Source organism: Onthophagus taurus, chromosome 3 (assembly GCF_036711975.1).
Source record: "Onthophagus taurus isolate NC chromosome 3, IU_Otau_3.0, whole genome shotgun sequence".
Taxonomy (NCBI): domain Eukaryota; kingdom Metazoa; phylum Arthropoda; class Insecta; order Coleoptera; family Scarabaeidae; genus Onthophagus; species Onthophagus taurus.
The window spans coordinates 9,935,943-9,952,073 of NC_091968.1; the positions used below are offsets into that span (position 1 = coordinate 9,935,943).

Below are 16,131 nucleotides of genomic sequence, written 5' to 3' on the forward strand. Positions count from 1 at the left end.
CCACTATTTTTTTTCATATATTAAAGATAAAAATAAAAAAAAATAATTAATTCAAATCGAATTTCCATTATTTTAATCTATTTTGAGAAATAAATTATATTTAAAAAGGATTTAGAAATCGTTTTATGTAATTAAGTAATTAACAATTTGACAGATAAACATAAACATAACCTCACTATTACATTTCATTTCAAAAATGGGCCCAGTTAAATTTCGTGCTGAATTAACCGATTTTAAAATGATTTACAACGTTTTAAAAGCAACGACATTCAAAGAGGTATTATTAATAATTCTTTTATAATAATAATAAATTAATTCAATTTTTAGTTTGCTCTCATTCACCCGTTAGAAGAAGGATTAAAAGTAACTATTGAAGAAATGAAATGCATTGAAACCTCAATTTACTTCCCATCAAATCTTTTTTGCACCTATTATATAGATCCTGGTGATGACATCAAATTTAAACTTAACATAAAAGTTTTAACTGAATGTCTTCATGTGTTTGGAGATGATTCCTCACCAAGTTTAAAATTATCTTATAAAGGTTATGGATCACCTTTATGTTTAGTAATAAAACACAGTGAGGAAAATATTTTGGTTGATTGTGAAATTCAAACTATGGATCCGGAAGACTTTTCTGATTTAAGTTTGGCTGAAGAATGTTCAGAAAATAAAATTACTATGGATGCTCAATCTTTAGTGGAAGTTGTAAGCGAAATGGATCAAAATTCAGATGAATTACAGATACTTTTAAGTCCGGATGTGCCTCATTTTAGAATGTCAGCTACCAGTGTTGGTGGTAAAACCGTACTTGATATTTGTGAATACTCAGATATAGTCACTAAATTCGAATGTAAAAAAACAAGACAATTTTCTTATGCTTTCGGTTATATTAGAAATATTTTAAAGGTTATGAATTTAGCTAGTAAGGTGTCTATTTCAACAAGTGAAACGGGCCTTTTAGGATTACAATTAATTATTAATGTTAATAAAAAACAAATTTTTGTGGAATATTATGTAATGGCTTTAAATATTTAATTAAAAATTAATACAAATTTATAAGCGCCATCTTTTAGTACCTCCAAAAACTTAATGTTTCATTAAACCCTCCATAGATGGTGCCATCTAATTAAATCAATTTTGAATTTGATAAAATCATTTTGGACGGTTCAATTTCCTCCAGGAAGTTTTTTTAACAGAAAAGATGTCATCCGATTCCGTTTTTATACGGACATTCCTTCCGGGCGTTCAATTTTAACGGTCTCTCAGATAATTTTTAACGCTAAATGTTTCACGGAAGTTATTCAAATAAGCGCGATGACGCTTTCGCCCGGGGAAAGAGAAGATCGGTTTATTTTTTTTGTAGAGACTTTTTTTTCTTTACGTTAAGAATTAAAAAGAAAGTCGTCGAAAAAGCGTCCGTCGTACAGATGACGGTTCAAAAGAATGGTAAAACCGCTTTATATGCAACAACAACGAACGCAAGGCGTGTTATATGTAGATAACTATACAATTTCTTTTCGGTTAAGTAAAAACGATTCTTTTCCACTTCCGCAAATCGCGTATTATTATGTTAAAAGTCGTTGCGACAATGGATAATGTGTATTTTTAAGTGGATTTTTTTTCTTGCGTTTTTTTTTTTTTTGAACGAGGGGTGATTGAAAGTTTTTTTATTCTTACTCTAGTGGCTAAGGCTATTTTGATCGAATTGTCACAATAGCCATTCGTCAACGGTGCATAACTTAAAAGTGCATTTCAATAATTCGAGTTCAGATTTTGGTAGATTTCTGACAGATGGTCATTATGTGGGCACGAAGTTGGAATTTAAGGAAAAAAGTCGATCTTTATCGTATTATAATACGATTTTTTCGGACAATTGAAAATACGTTACGGTTTTTTTTGACGATTGAAAGGTTTTTTAAAGAATTGTGTATGGAAATTGTTAAGATTTCAATCAAATTTAACGGTGGCTTTTGGAAGGATATCGACTCATGCAACGAAAACTGTTGTAACTCATTTTTAACAGAAAAACGCTGTTAAAGTTTTTTACAAAATCTGGTGATTTAGAAAATATTGTATATTAATTTTTATGTAAATACAAATTTGTATGCGAGTCATATATCAGAAGATGAAGCAAATTATTATTTTTTAATTATTTTCTTGACTTTGTCGGAAGTAGTTATAGAAAAATAAAAGATACTATTATTTTGGCTAAATAATATATATAAATAATTTATAATATATCCTGTATTCGACTGCGTCGCTTTTTATTGTGACATTCTGAAAAAGACTGATGGAAGTTTTGCCAAGGATCTAAAAGAATCATTGCACTTACTAACAGATGTTCACTTTCCAGGTTCTTTGCAAGATTCTTTAAAGTTTCTGTACCAAGTGGAATTTAACAACTCTCTTACCAGACATGACTGGCAGATAGCCAACCAGGTTGTATAGAACGAGTTGGTAGAGTGGGCCGTTGGCAGTTTTGAGTCCTTCAAACTACCCGGACCCGACGCTATATATCCTGCTCTTCTTCAATGGAGCCTAGAAGATATGAAAATACACTTGATGAGAATTTTTATAGCTTGCTTAGCCTTTAATAATGTTCCTTTATACCAAAGAATGGAAAAAAGAACCAACGGATCCTAAAGCCTTTCGACCAATTAGTCTCTCATCATTTCTTTTAAAGACACTTAAAAGACTCTGTGACCATTACATTAGAGAAAAGAAAGCATTTTCTTTGCACTTGCACCAACATGCTTATATCAAAGGTAAATCTGTGGACGCATCGAACAAGCACTTGATTTGAAAGAGTATGTGTTGGGAAGTTTCCTTGTCATAGAGGGAGCGTTTGACAAAACCACCTTTAGTAGCATTAGTCTGGCACTAGAATCTCGAAGAGTGCCATTGGTCATCGCACGCTGGATAAAAAAAATGCTGGCAAGCAGAGTTGTTCAGGCTAAAGCGAAAGGTCACACAGTACAGAGCGCTACTCTCACCGCTTGGTGCCTAACAGTTGATGATCTCATTCGTGAGTTAAATAATAAGATAAGCAGGTTGTTAAAATAGGAATAGTCCGGAGCGAGCTCTAGAGCGAGGTTGTTCGTAAAGTACCCCTCCTTAAAGCTCGCACAGACTACATCACACCTACTTTCTTCAAGCCACACTTTGGCATTGAAACGATACCCCAGAGTAACCTAAGCTCGGGCAAAATGGTGACCATCCGCACTGATGGATCAAAGAAGGCTGGAGGCTCCGGGAATTTTCTCGCACGATCTCCAGCTGCACCTTTCTATTTCGCTAAGGTCGTATTGCACGACTGCTCAAGCCGAAATAAATGCTATAAACATAGCAGCCAATGTGATCATTGACTCTAAAAAAGTCAACGGAAACGTTGTAATCTGCACTGATTGGTTGGTGAAGTCCTGTCGGAAATCACTCGAGGAGGCAAACTTATACAATGTCACGATAATGTGAAAATAAAATACAAGAGACAACCAGACCTGCAAACTAAGGAGGAGAATAATTCTCCCATGAGCAGTATATGGTAAACTTAGAAATGTGTTTAAGAGGAACCTACTAATATGTCTAAAAGGAAGTGTTCGGTCAGTGCGTGCTGCCGGTCATGACCTATGGGGCAGAAACACTGGCTTTGACCATAACATCTGCCAACACAGCGTAAAATGGAAAGATTAATGCTCGGAATATCGCAAAGGGATCATGTTAAAAATGAAGATTTGCGCCGAAGAACAGGGCTCAAATGGAACTGAGCTGGACACGTAGCCAGAAGGATACATGAAAGGTGGACGAAAAGGCTGTTGGAATAGATTTTTTCCATTAGTAATTTGTAAAATTACGTATTTTTCTAGTTTTCATATTTTTGAATTTTTCTTGACATTGATGCAGCTGAGAGCAAAAGTGTTAGAGAGCAATGTGTTAAGGGTAAAATTTGCTACAACTTTTGTTCTAAAAGTTTTTCTGTATCATACTCAGAATACCTTTTTTTTGCATTAGCAACTTGTGAAACTACGAATTCTTCTAATTTTCATATTTTCGAATATTTCTCTACATTGATGCATCTGAGAGCAAAAGTATTAGGGAGCAATGTGTTAAGAGTTAAGAGTAACATTTGCTACAACTTTTGTTCTAAAAGTTTTTTTGTATCATGCTCGGAATGCCGCTTTTTTCCATTATCCACTTGCGAAACTATGATCTCTTCTAATTTTCATATTTTCGAATTTTTCTCGACATCGATTCAGCTGAGAACAAAAGGGTTAAAGAGCAATGTATTAAGGGTAAAATTTGCTACAACTTTTGTTCTAAAAGTTTTTTTGTATCATACTCAGAATACCTTTTCTTTCCATTAGCAACTTGTGAATCTACGAATTCCTCTAATTTTCATATTTTCGAATATTTCTCTACATTGATGCATCTGAGAGCAAAAGTATTAGAGAGCAATATGTTAAGGGTAAAATTTGTTACAACTTTTGTTCTAAAAGTATTTTTGTATCATGCTCGGAATACCGTTTTTTTTCCATTTCCGACTTGTGAAACTAGGAATTCTTCTAATTTTCATATTTTCGAATATTTTTCTACATTGATGCATCTGAGAGCAAAAGTATTAGAGAGCAATGTGTTCAGGGTAAAATTTGCTACAACTTTTGTTCTAGAAGTGTTTCTGTATCATGCCCGGAATGCCGCTTTTTTCCATTATGCACTTGTGAAACTACGAATTCTTCTAATTTTCATATTTTCGGATATTTCTCTACATTGATGCATCTGATAGCAAAAGTGTTAGAGAGCAATGTGTTAAGGGTAAAATTTGCAACAACTTTTGTTCTAAAAATTTTTCTGTATTATGCTCGGACTACCGTTTTTTTTCCATCAACGACTTGTGAAACTACGAATTCTTCTAATTTTCATATTTTCGGATATTTCTCTACATTGATGCATCTGAAAGCAAAAGTGTTAGAGAGCAATGTGTTAAGGGTAAAATTTGCTACAACTTTTGTTCTAAAAGTTTTTCTGTATAATGCTCGGACTACCGTTTTTTTCCATTAACGACTTGTGAAACTACGAATTCTTCTAATTTTCATATTTTCGAATATTTCTCTACATTGATGCATCTGAGAGCAAAAGTGTTAGAGAGCAATGTGTTAAATGTAAAATTTGCCACAACTTTTGTTCTAAAAGTTTTTCTGTATCATGCTCGAAATACCGTTTTTTTTTCCATTAACGACTTGTGAAACTACAAATTCTTCTAATTTTCATATTTTCAAATTTTTCTCAACATTGATGCAGCTGAGAGGAAAAGGGTTACAGAGCAATGTGTGAAGGGTAAAATTTGCTACAACTTTTGTTCTAAAAGTTTTTTTGTATCATGCTCGGACTACCGTTTTTTTCCATTATCCACTTGCGAAACTACGAATACTTCTAATTTTCATATTTTCCAATATTTTTCTACATTGATGCATCTGAGAGCAAAAGTATTAGAGAGCAATGTGTTAAGGGTAAAATTTGCTACAACTTTTGATCTAAAGGTTTTTCTGTATCATGTGCGATATACCATTTTTTTCCTTTAACGACTTGTGAAACTACGAATTCTTCTAATTTTCATATTTTCAAATTTTTCTCAACATTGATGCAGCTGAGAGGAAAAGGGTTACAGAGCAATGTGTGAAGGGTAAAATTTGCTACAACTTTTGTTCTAAAAGTTTTTTTGTATCATGCTCGGACTACCGTTTTTTTCCATTATCCACTTGCGAAACTACGAATACTTCTAATTTTCATATTTTCCAATATTTTTCTACATTGATGCATCTGAGAGCAAAAGTATTAGAGAGCAATGTGTTAAGGGTAAAGTTTGCTACAACTTTTGATCTAAAGGTTTTTCTGTATCATGTGCGATATATCATTTTTTTCCTTTAACGACTTGTGAAACTACGAATTCTTCTAATTTTCATATTTTGAATTTTCATATTTCTGTACAATGATGCATCGGAGAGCAAAAGGAGCATCGGAGAGCACTGCGTTAAGGGTAAAATTTGCTACAACTTTTGTTCTAAAAGTTTTTCTATATCATGCTCCGAATACCGTTTTTTCCATTAGTAACATGTGAAATTACAAATTCTGCCAGTGTTCATATTTTCGAATATTTTTCTACATTGATACACCTGAGAGCAAAAGTGTTACAGAATAATGTGTAAAGGGACAATCCACTCGATGGACGGATGACATCAGGAGATTTACTAATAACTAGATTCAGGCAGTACAGGACACGAAGAGATGGGTGGAAATAGGGGAGGCCTATGTCCAGCAGTGGACTCAGAGGGCTGAGTGATGATGATTGAACCATTGTTGGTCGTGAAACCTTCGTGATCCCTTAAATCAGACTCAAATCCCAATCAAATGCTAAAATTAAATCGACTATAAACACATAAATTTATAAAGTAGTAACAAAGTTATTATTATTATTTTACAAAAATTTCCATTAATATCTAGTGTTTTTAGTCATGTCTTAAAAATGACAGCAGTGGCCCTCGAGCTCATGGAAATGTGATGTTCAGCAATATATCTTCTAAACTTGTTATACGCTTTAGGTGTATAATATGTAAAACATTTTTAATCGCTTTATATGCTCTTATTGGCTGCACGTGCATAAGAGTTCTAGAGCGAGTTTCATGACCATGGTCTACAACTCGCTGGATTTCCGGGTGTTGTAACGCATATTTTATAAATAATTGATGAGTAGGGAATCTTATACCCATATAAGTAAAGTTTTTAAAATCAACCTTTGCATTGTGCGTAACTTTTCTAAGTAGATATCTGAGCTGCTAATGCTGTATTTCAAATTTGACTCAACCATAGCAAAATAGTATCGTCACAAGCGGTGAGAGTCTTTTGATCAAGAACATTATTGATTTCAGTTTTTTGCACATATTACCAATATGCTTATCCCTCCTGAAATACTGATCCACCGCAATGCCGAGATATTTCACGGAACTAACTTTTATAATATTTGCACAATCAGTCGTTGAGTATCAGAAGGTCAGGGACTGTAAATTGTGAATCAGAGTGTATGGTGAAAGTGATAAAACTAGTTTTCTCAAAGTTGAGGAAAGGTTTATTGGAGTCAAGCCAATTTAACAAGACTCTCACATCCTCTCTGGCTAAAGATAAAAGATTTGACTATGTTGGGTTTTTAAAGATGATTTTACAATTTAATCCTACTTCCAAAAGATCATTGATATAAATTAGGAACAACAGTGAGCCGACAGCTGTACCTTGGGTTAGACCACAGGATAGTTGAAGTAAATTGAAAAAGTTGAAGTGGAAGACCTCTTATGCCATAATGTTCAAGCTTAGCCAACAATTGCTTATGATCTATTGTGTCAAACGCTTTACGCAAATCTCAAAATATTGTAAAAATTTAAATTAGGTATATAGAAAAACTTCTTACTTGCTTAGTATCAACTTATTCGGAACTGGTTTCGAGTTTAGCTCATCATCGGCCGAATCTACGTAAAAAATTACATTATGAACAAATAAACTTAATGAAAAGTATAATAAAAATATTACATTCGTAAACTTACTGTCAAAACCAAATTGAGAATTAAATAAGTTCTTAAAACGCGCTAAAAACTGTTATAACGACGATAAAGAATTTTCTCAAATACTTTTGCAAAAGTTGTTATTAAAGCTAGTTTCCAATATCTTTCTGTGAGCCCTTTTTGCGAATAAGTATTATTATGGTTTTGAAGATTTGATTTTTTTTAATCAAAATTATTAGAATACATTAGGTAAATTACTGTGTAAAAAAGTAAACGTAATCAAAAGTATAATTTATGCTTAACTGCCGCCCTTCCCGACGAAGCAATTTTTCATTGTTTCCTTCCCGGGGATGGTTCGTTCCACTCTTTGAGGGCGGGGGAAATCCCCCAGGACCCACCTTATAAATCTTGCTCAGCCGGCTCGCTAATTAAAAATGCTAAATTGCGCGTATAAGACGCTCTTTCTTTCCTCGGATTTTTTCCCTTTACTCCCAACCCACCATTCCCCCCTTTTCTTTATTTTTACCTCGGGGGGTGGTTAAAATTTAAATTTACAACGACAATCTTTCATATTCTTCTATAATTTTTGTTAATAACCATAAAATTACTAAAATCTTAATAATTATGTATTTTTTTTTAACATTTAATCTTAAATATCCACTTGACTTTCAAACCGACCGAATTAATTCCATCTCTGAGCCAAACCCAATTCTGCGCCCTTCATTTATAAATGTAAATTACCCTATTACAACGGCATTGTTCATGCACTCGGCCCTCCACATAAAAAACACTGTGGGGCTACGTCCTAGTTTGATTAAAAATTTTTTTATCAAACGTTCGCGCTCAACGATATAAAACGTTCCTGGATCGACTTTGCGTGATGGATTCCCCGTTTAATTACCCTCAATCGATACGGTTTTAAGACGTTTTCGAGACGTACCACGATGTTACAAGTCAACGAGACGATTAAGTTTTGAAATCGTCGTTTGAAACGCGATCGTTTATTTGGAAATGATGGATATAAAAAAATAAGAAGGATTCGATGTTGAGTATAACGGGGGTGGTTTTTTAGACGTGGATTGTCGGCGTAGTATAGCTCGATGGTTTGTGGGGGGTGAATAAGGCTCCGCGACGAGAAGTTCACCCCACGGGCGAACGAACGGTTCACCCCACGGAAGAGTTATATCGATCTTGTGTCTTACCCAGGCCCAGGGATAGGGTTACCCCGCGCGTTTTTTTCCTTCCCTACTTTATATTAAAGAAGAATCGATACGGATTTTTTATTCCACAATTCGTTCTGATGGGGGTGACTAAGATGTTGTCAACCTACACTGAAAAAAAAAAGTAAAATAAATTTTATCAAAAATTAACCACCAAAATGACGTATGAAACGTCAAATTTTTAATTAATTTGACTGTAAGGGTCAAATTAGAATCTGATTTAATCGAACGGATTAAGATTTAATTTCGAATTTTATTTTAAAAATTTATATTAAATTTTAAAAAATGTCTAATTATTATAAAAAGATCGTTAAAAGAAAGAATTAATAAAATTATGGTTAAGAAATTTTTAATTAACATAATCGTTTTTTAATGCTAATTTGACTTTGTAGTACGATGAAATTGGAAAAGTCAAATTCGCGTTTAATTAGAGTTAATAAAAATTGGATTAAAACTGATATGAAATTGGAAAAGTAACGAAAATTGATGAATTAACAAGAAAATTAGTAATAAAATACTTATATGGTACAAAAAGTTGCGATTCCAATAAAAAAACTTAAGGTAAGAAATGAACCTAACCTAACTTTTTTATCATATTTTCATTAATGTAATTACTTAAGTTAATACTATTAATTTTAATTAATTTTTTAGTGTTAAGATGTTAAAGACGCCTCTAAATTTACAAGAAAACTTTAAGATTAGAAAAAATCTAAGGTAACATCTAACTTAACCTATCTATCTAATAACTTTTGATGTACTTAATACAGAGAGATAGAAAAGTCGCGCACATCAAAATAAATTTATGTTTAATAGTAGGTACTTTCGGTGAATTTCCGCGCGAGACAGAAATTTGTTATTTCACATCGGTAGTATTGCGATTTTCACTGATTTCCAAAGATGCCATTTTCCTATGAGCAACGATTTTTCACTGTTGAACGATATTTTTCGAATCATTCATATGCTGTCTTGCAGATGAATTTCGTACGAAATATCAAAGATGTTGGAGTACCTATACTCTATTTTTTAATTCGGAGGAGTGTTTTCAAATTGAAGCGCCAAAAAGAAGGATTGCTATTGGTCAGTTTTAAGCAAAAATTACAGTAGGAAAATTCGAGATGTTATATATTTCCGATTCATTAACGTCAGTTATAATAATTTGTTCATTATTACGCCTTTTCTATAGGATTTGTTCGTTGTTTGTATAGCTTTTCATAAGGGGCTTGCTTTTTAAGTAAATAAGCCTCACTTCTAAAATAAAAGTAGGCATTGTTTTTTAAGTGTTTTACCAATTGATAAGATAACTGTCATTCGTGCAATACATAATGGAACGTGCTAGACGAAATTTAAATCGTGATGAATGTGTTCAAATTGTAACTTTGTCCAATGAAGGACTAACAAATCGCGAACTTGGTAGAAGGCTTGGCGTAGATCATACATCGGTCGGTAGGGTTTTGCAGAGATTTGTAGAGACCAACGATTATGCTAGACAACGTGGCCAAGGCAGGCCACGAGCTACAAATGTAGTGGAGGATCGATTTTTGATGCTTCGAGCACTTAGGGAACGCTTCACTACTGCATGAAGCCTCCAAATACAACTAAGCGAGGTTCGTGGCACTGCTGTTAGTCAAGAAGAAGACTTCGTACTCAAAATTTACGACCTCAGGCAGCAGCTACTGGTTCAGTGATGGTATGGGGTGGAATATCTTTAACAGGTCGCACGGAACTTTTTATCGTTGATGGTGGACGTTTGAATTTTGAACGATACATAACAGACATTTTAGAATCTTTTGTGATACCTTTTGCACCTTACATTGACGATGGGTTCATTCTTATGCAGGATAATGCAAGGCCACATGCGGCACATATCAATATTCAAGTCCTCGAGTGGCCAGCCTGTAGTCCAGACCTGAACCCAATCGAGCATCTTTGGGATATAATGGGACGGAGGATTAAAAGACAGCATCCATCACCTAAAAGCTGAGACGAGCTGCGACAAAGTCTTATTCGCGTATGGGAAGATATCCCTCAAGAAACCATCAGATCTCTAATTGAAAGTATGCTACGACGATGTCAGGTTACTGATAACCTAAATACGGTTCAAAAGAAGTTCTTTGTGTTCGTAACAATAATCATCATTTTACGTGATTTTGTTTATTTTCAATTTTCGTTTATTTCCTACAATTCATTTAAGTCAAACTTATTGTTATTATCGAAATAATTCTATTTATGCATTCTATTCTTAATATGTTTTTCAAAATCTATGATAATTTTCACTTTAATTATAATAAATCGAAATATATAAGTGGTGCGTTAATTTTGCGGTTAAGTGTAGTTCTAAGTCTAGTGTTAGTTCTAGTGATAGCGCTAGTGTAAAATTAGAACTAATACTAGACTTAAGGTAAGTGTATACAATATCGCCATGCTAACCTTTATTTATTTTAGATGGGTAAAACATAATTTTTATGAACATTTATACGTTAAACAAATTAACTGGACTATTTGCTAATAGTTTTTAATAGTTTGGTATATACTTATTATACGCAAATCGCATATTGCAATACCAATACTGTGATATTGGTTGCATACTTGCAATGATGACGTCGGGTACGATAATTAATTAACACACTGTATATCCCTCTATTGTATCGTTTTTTGTTAAACCTAAGCAGTCATCATGCAAATAAGATTGACACATTACATATAGGCGCATATCAGAAACACTATCTTCTTGACATGCTTTACAATAACAATTCTCTGTTTTCTTTGATTCAGTCTTCTTCTTTGGCACACTTATTTTCGAAGTTGTGGGCACTGACTTTTTTGTCTCCGACTGAAGATTCATTAAAAAGGTCCTTTGTAACAATCTGTGCTCTGCTGTTTATTGCTGGTTTTCTAAATTTTTCGTTGAATTTTTGTGCTAATTTTGGTGTATTCAGCATATCAGTAAAAGAAACATCGTGCTCATCAGTTTCATCATTCGATGAAGTATCAGACATCTGGAAGGTTTCATCCTCGGAATCATCACTGCTGCTATTTTGGTGTAAATGTCTGTTTATGGTTTAGTTTGAAGCATAAAGAAATTTATTCTTAAGCGCCAGTTTGGTGGTATTTGATGGACGCGGAGACGGTGTCTTATCTCTACTTTGAACAGCTTGGTTTACTGGCTGCTCAGTTATGTTGCTTGGTACAAGTGCCTCAACCGGTAAAATATCTGGATTGAAGGGAATATAACAGTGGCGGAAAATCCAGATTTAATATTGGAAGGAATCATGGACTTATCCTAAACAATTGAAAAAATGAACAGTGTAAGCGTGCTGCATAAAGTGGACTCAAACATGATAAAACAAATTTGTGTGTGCATTACTGCACAAGGCAGCCATTTTGAGCATATGATGTAAAACAAAATAGATTATAAGAGGTTAAAATAGGATATAATGTTATAAAAAATTGTTAAACTATAAAAAGTTATAAAATACATGCGTATGTTTATATTGATGTGGGGGCTGGTGACAAGTTTTCATATCAATGGTGTCTAGGGTTGTTGTCAGTAACACATGTGATGCTACCACACCGAAATCGCTTGAAATAATTCATCGAAACTACTATTTGTAGATATATTTATTTTGATGTGCGCAACTTTTCGATCTCCCTGTATATATAAAAATGATATACAGTGGCGGACAAAAGTCTACATTATAAGGTTTTTGAACAACGTAATAAGATAACAGAAAATTAGTATTACAGTGTGATTAGAGATACTTACTTATTCACAAAAAAAAAACAAACACAAATAGCTCAACAGCTACATACTAAGAATTCAACAAATAATACAAACATTAATAGGACAAAAGTTTACATAGTTTTTATTAGGTCCATGTAACGACAGTTTTTAAAACTTATTATTTCGTTAGCCTCCATGAGCTTTCTATAACAGCACACAGGCATCGTGCTGCTAAGTTAGTTGTCTCTTCTGCTGTTATTTCAGCCCAAGATTCGAGTAATGCAAATTTCAGTGATTTCGCATCTGTAATTTTACATCTTACGTTACAAAATCTCCTAAACATGCTCGATTGGATTTAAATCCGAACTCTGAAGAGGCGTATTCAACCGCCTGGGTGCATAATATAGCAACCAATGTTTGATAAGGTTTACAGTATGCTTGGGGTCACTGTCTTGCTGGAATAGCCTTGATGGTTTCAAACTTTGTTCTAAAATGATTTTTTTTTATACCGATCCATAATTCTATCAATGAATGCCGGCTTTCCTACACCAGATGCTGCTATTGCTCCTCAAACATTGACGGCGGAGGTAGCGCCACGCTTTATAGTTGGTATCAAATTTTTCGTTTCCTCCAAACTTTTGCTCGACCATCACTCCCAAAAAGGTTGTACTTCGACTCGTCAGTAAACAAAACCTTGGACTACAAATCCATTCCGTTGTCGACATGAGATTGAGGAAATTCTAGACAAAGACGACGATTCTTTTCTGCGGGGTGTCCTGCTGAAAAATCCATTATCGCATAGAACTCTTTGTAAGGTTCTTGGATATAGAGACTTATTAGCTAACTCTAGGGTTTTTGCTCACCTCTTTTAATAGGGAGCTAATATATCTTCTAGAAAGTTTTTTTGGCCGGCCTGTACAAACTTTGCTAGCGAATGAATCAGTCTCATTGTAATTTTTGACGATGGTCTGGACTGTTGCTCGGCTTAGATTTATAATTTTCGCCATAAAATTTCTTTTCTTTTCCATGTTTTATCAACCATTTTCTAATTTCAACAGAAATTTCTTTTCGCGATGACATTTTACAACCAGTTAGATAGAATAGTGACAAAACATAAACTAAATACTAATAACTAGATCCATAATCCCTACTGAATGGCAAATACTTTATGCAAAGCCTACTTGATTTCTTTAACTCAAGTTTTGTCGTGTGAGTTCTTGCCTTGTTTGTTGAATTTTCATAATGTTGTGATTCAGCGATTCACTGTAACACCAATTTTCTATTATCTTATTATGTTTTTTCAAAAACCTCATAATTCAATGCTGTATGTAGACTTTTGTCCGTCACTGTATAATTAAATCAAATTTGACAGTTTGACAGGTGAAGAGTGGCGCCATCTATTGAATGAGAGAAGTTTGTCAAGTTTTTCTTCCAGCTTAATCTAAAGACGATAATTTTTCTTCCACGACGATGATATATGTAAGTATTGTGGTAAAAATCTCAAACTATAATAGAACAAGTAAATTTTTATATATTTCACTTCTTCTTGTCAGTTATGTGCAACATAATCTCAATTTCCAACTTTTCTTTAAAATTCATCAAGATTCCAGCTTTTAAACGATGTACATCGTTATATTATAATTATTTCCATAGAAGTCGTTATTTAACGGTCTTGTTAAAAGTTTTTAAATTAAAAAAAATCAATTGATTGATAATCATTCGCCTATTTACAGGAACCCCCTATTATTAACACCCAGTATTATATTTCTTCATATCGACTGTCAATCATTTCAAACAATACGTTTTTAAAAGTGACAAAATCGAAATATCCCCTATAACTTTATCGAAAAAAAAAATTTACAAATTCATTCGTACATCTCACGATTTTATAGATGTAATTTAATACTTGGAATTGATTCGAAATTAAAAGTTATTGTTAAAATAAACGTCTTTTTTAGTTTTTTTTAGTTGTAAAAATCGTAAAGACGTTGTTAGGGGGGACAAAAAACGAGGAAACAAAAAGGACTGAAATCCATCCCTTCCTTTTCAAAGAGCACGAGGTATGGCTTACGGTCTTTCGAACTAATTACGTTACCATCCCGTTTCGAAATTACTTATCATTCATCTCCAAGAACCCGGGAGAGGCATCCCGATCTCAGGGATCCACCCCCTTTGAAAAACCGTCCATCCCCCCATCAACCCCAAAACTCACCCGACGTTGTCCCCCTTTTACTCCCTTGGGACTCTAAAAACAAGTAAAAGAGGGAGAAAGTTCTTTCGATTATATAAATATGTAATGAAGCTACGCACTTTTTTTACCCTATGAGGTTTTTTAAGGGTTGGGATTTAAATCTTACTTTTTTAATTTTTTGTTTAAGGAGCAAAAAAGAAACTAATTACTTAATTTTGTTCGTTTATATGGAGCGGGAAAAGGGAGGAAATTTGTAATGTAGAAAGGAAGAGGTTTTTCCACCCCCTTCTTCTTTCCTTCTTAAAGGATCGTTGCGATGGAGGGAATGTCGGGGTACAAAAGGGGGAAGGTTTCTAAATTAATTTGGTGCGCTAAACAATGGCCGCCCTGCTAATGGCCCCCCTTTTCGTCCGCCCTACGTCTTTACCCCTCTTCCAACTCCACCCTCTTCTACATAAAAATTCCCTTCTTAAAGACAATTTAGATTTTTATCAACGAAACAACAAAGAAATTAAAAAAAAATCGATACACAAAAATTAAATCGTTTTAAAGAAATTTTAAGGGTTGAGAAAAAAAAGCTAATAAACCATAAGGTGAATGGAATGTAGGCCAAAAACTTCTGCATGCTTTTTTTTGGTAGAAATTCCTCGACATATGTCGCGGCGATGATTATCTATAGTGACGTGGTGCCCGTGGGCGCACGCCTTTGATGAAAAGAAACGGGGTGATGTTTAAGAAACGCTGGGGGCTCGACACGGTAAATGGGCGAAGAAGAGGTAAAAAGCTGGCAAATACACGCACACACACATATACAAAGCATGAGAACCTAACGGGTGTGGAACCGTAATTTTAGGTTTTTGGAAGTAATACGAGATTTTTGTACTGTTAAAATGTACCCGTTATAACATAAAAAATAAAAATATCTTATATGAAAAAACTTTTTTAAAATTTTAGTGAACTCTAATGACGAAGATTAATAAATTACAGGAGGGTGAAGTATATTATGGTTTCAAGACTTTTAATATCGCTTACAATTAGAAGGAATGAATGATTTTAGATTTGTGTCTATAAAGAATTGACTAATTAGATTAAAATAAATACTAATCGGAAATGATACATTACTTGTTGAACAAAGAGGCCAAAAGGACTCAGATACGATAGTCGTTATCAAATTACCATAACAAGTTTCTGCCTTCACCGTGCTTCCGGTTCTGCTTGTGGATTGAGCCATTTTGTCGCATTCAGGGAATCATGGATACACACATGTACACAAACCTTTTTGAGAATATTTTAAGGCTTCACTCAGGGTCTTTTGGTTGAGGGATGGTTGTCAATACCAAAGTCAATTCAGATAATACGATTAGAACGTTAAGAAAATTTTTCAAAAACAAAACCATGCAATGATGAAGATTTCGCATTCTGTTATAATTTAATGTATGCAGAATTCATGCT

At 33.9% G+C, this 16,131-nt stretch overlaps 1 protein-coding gene and 1 long non-coding RNA gene across 2 annotated transcripts; both read left to right on the top strand.

Moving 5' to 3' along the window:
* Positions 1 to 112: 112 nt before the first annotated feature.
* Positions 113 to 1,062, top strand: LOC111419765 (Radiation insensitive 1). The gene is made up of 2 exons (XM_023052627.2): positions 113 to 277; positions 328 to 1,062. Exons 1-2 carry the CDS (start codon positions 197 to 199, stop codon positions 1,036 to 1,038), a joined length of 792 nt encoding a protein of 263 aa, XP_022908395.1. The 5' UTR covers positions 113 to 196; the 3' UTR covers positions 1,039 to 1,062.
* Positions 1,063 to 9,175: 8,113 nt separating this feature from the next.
* On the top strand, positions 9,176 to 15,594 carry LOC111419761 (uncharacterized). The gene is made up of 4 exons (XR_011640040.1): positions 9,176 to 9,328; positions 9,419 to 9,481; positions 13,861 to 13,967; positions 14,867 to 15,594. It is a non-coding gene; the product is annotated as an uncharacterized lncRNA (long non-coding RNA).
* Positions 15,595 to 16,131: the final 537 nt, after the last annotated feature.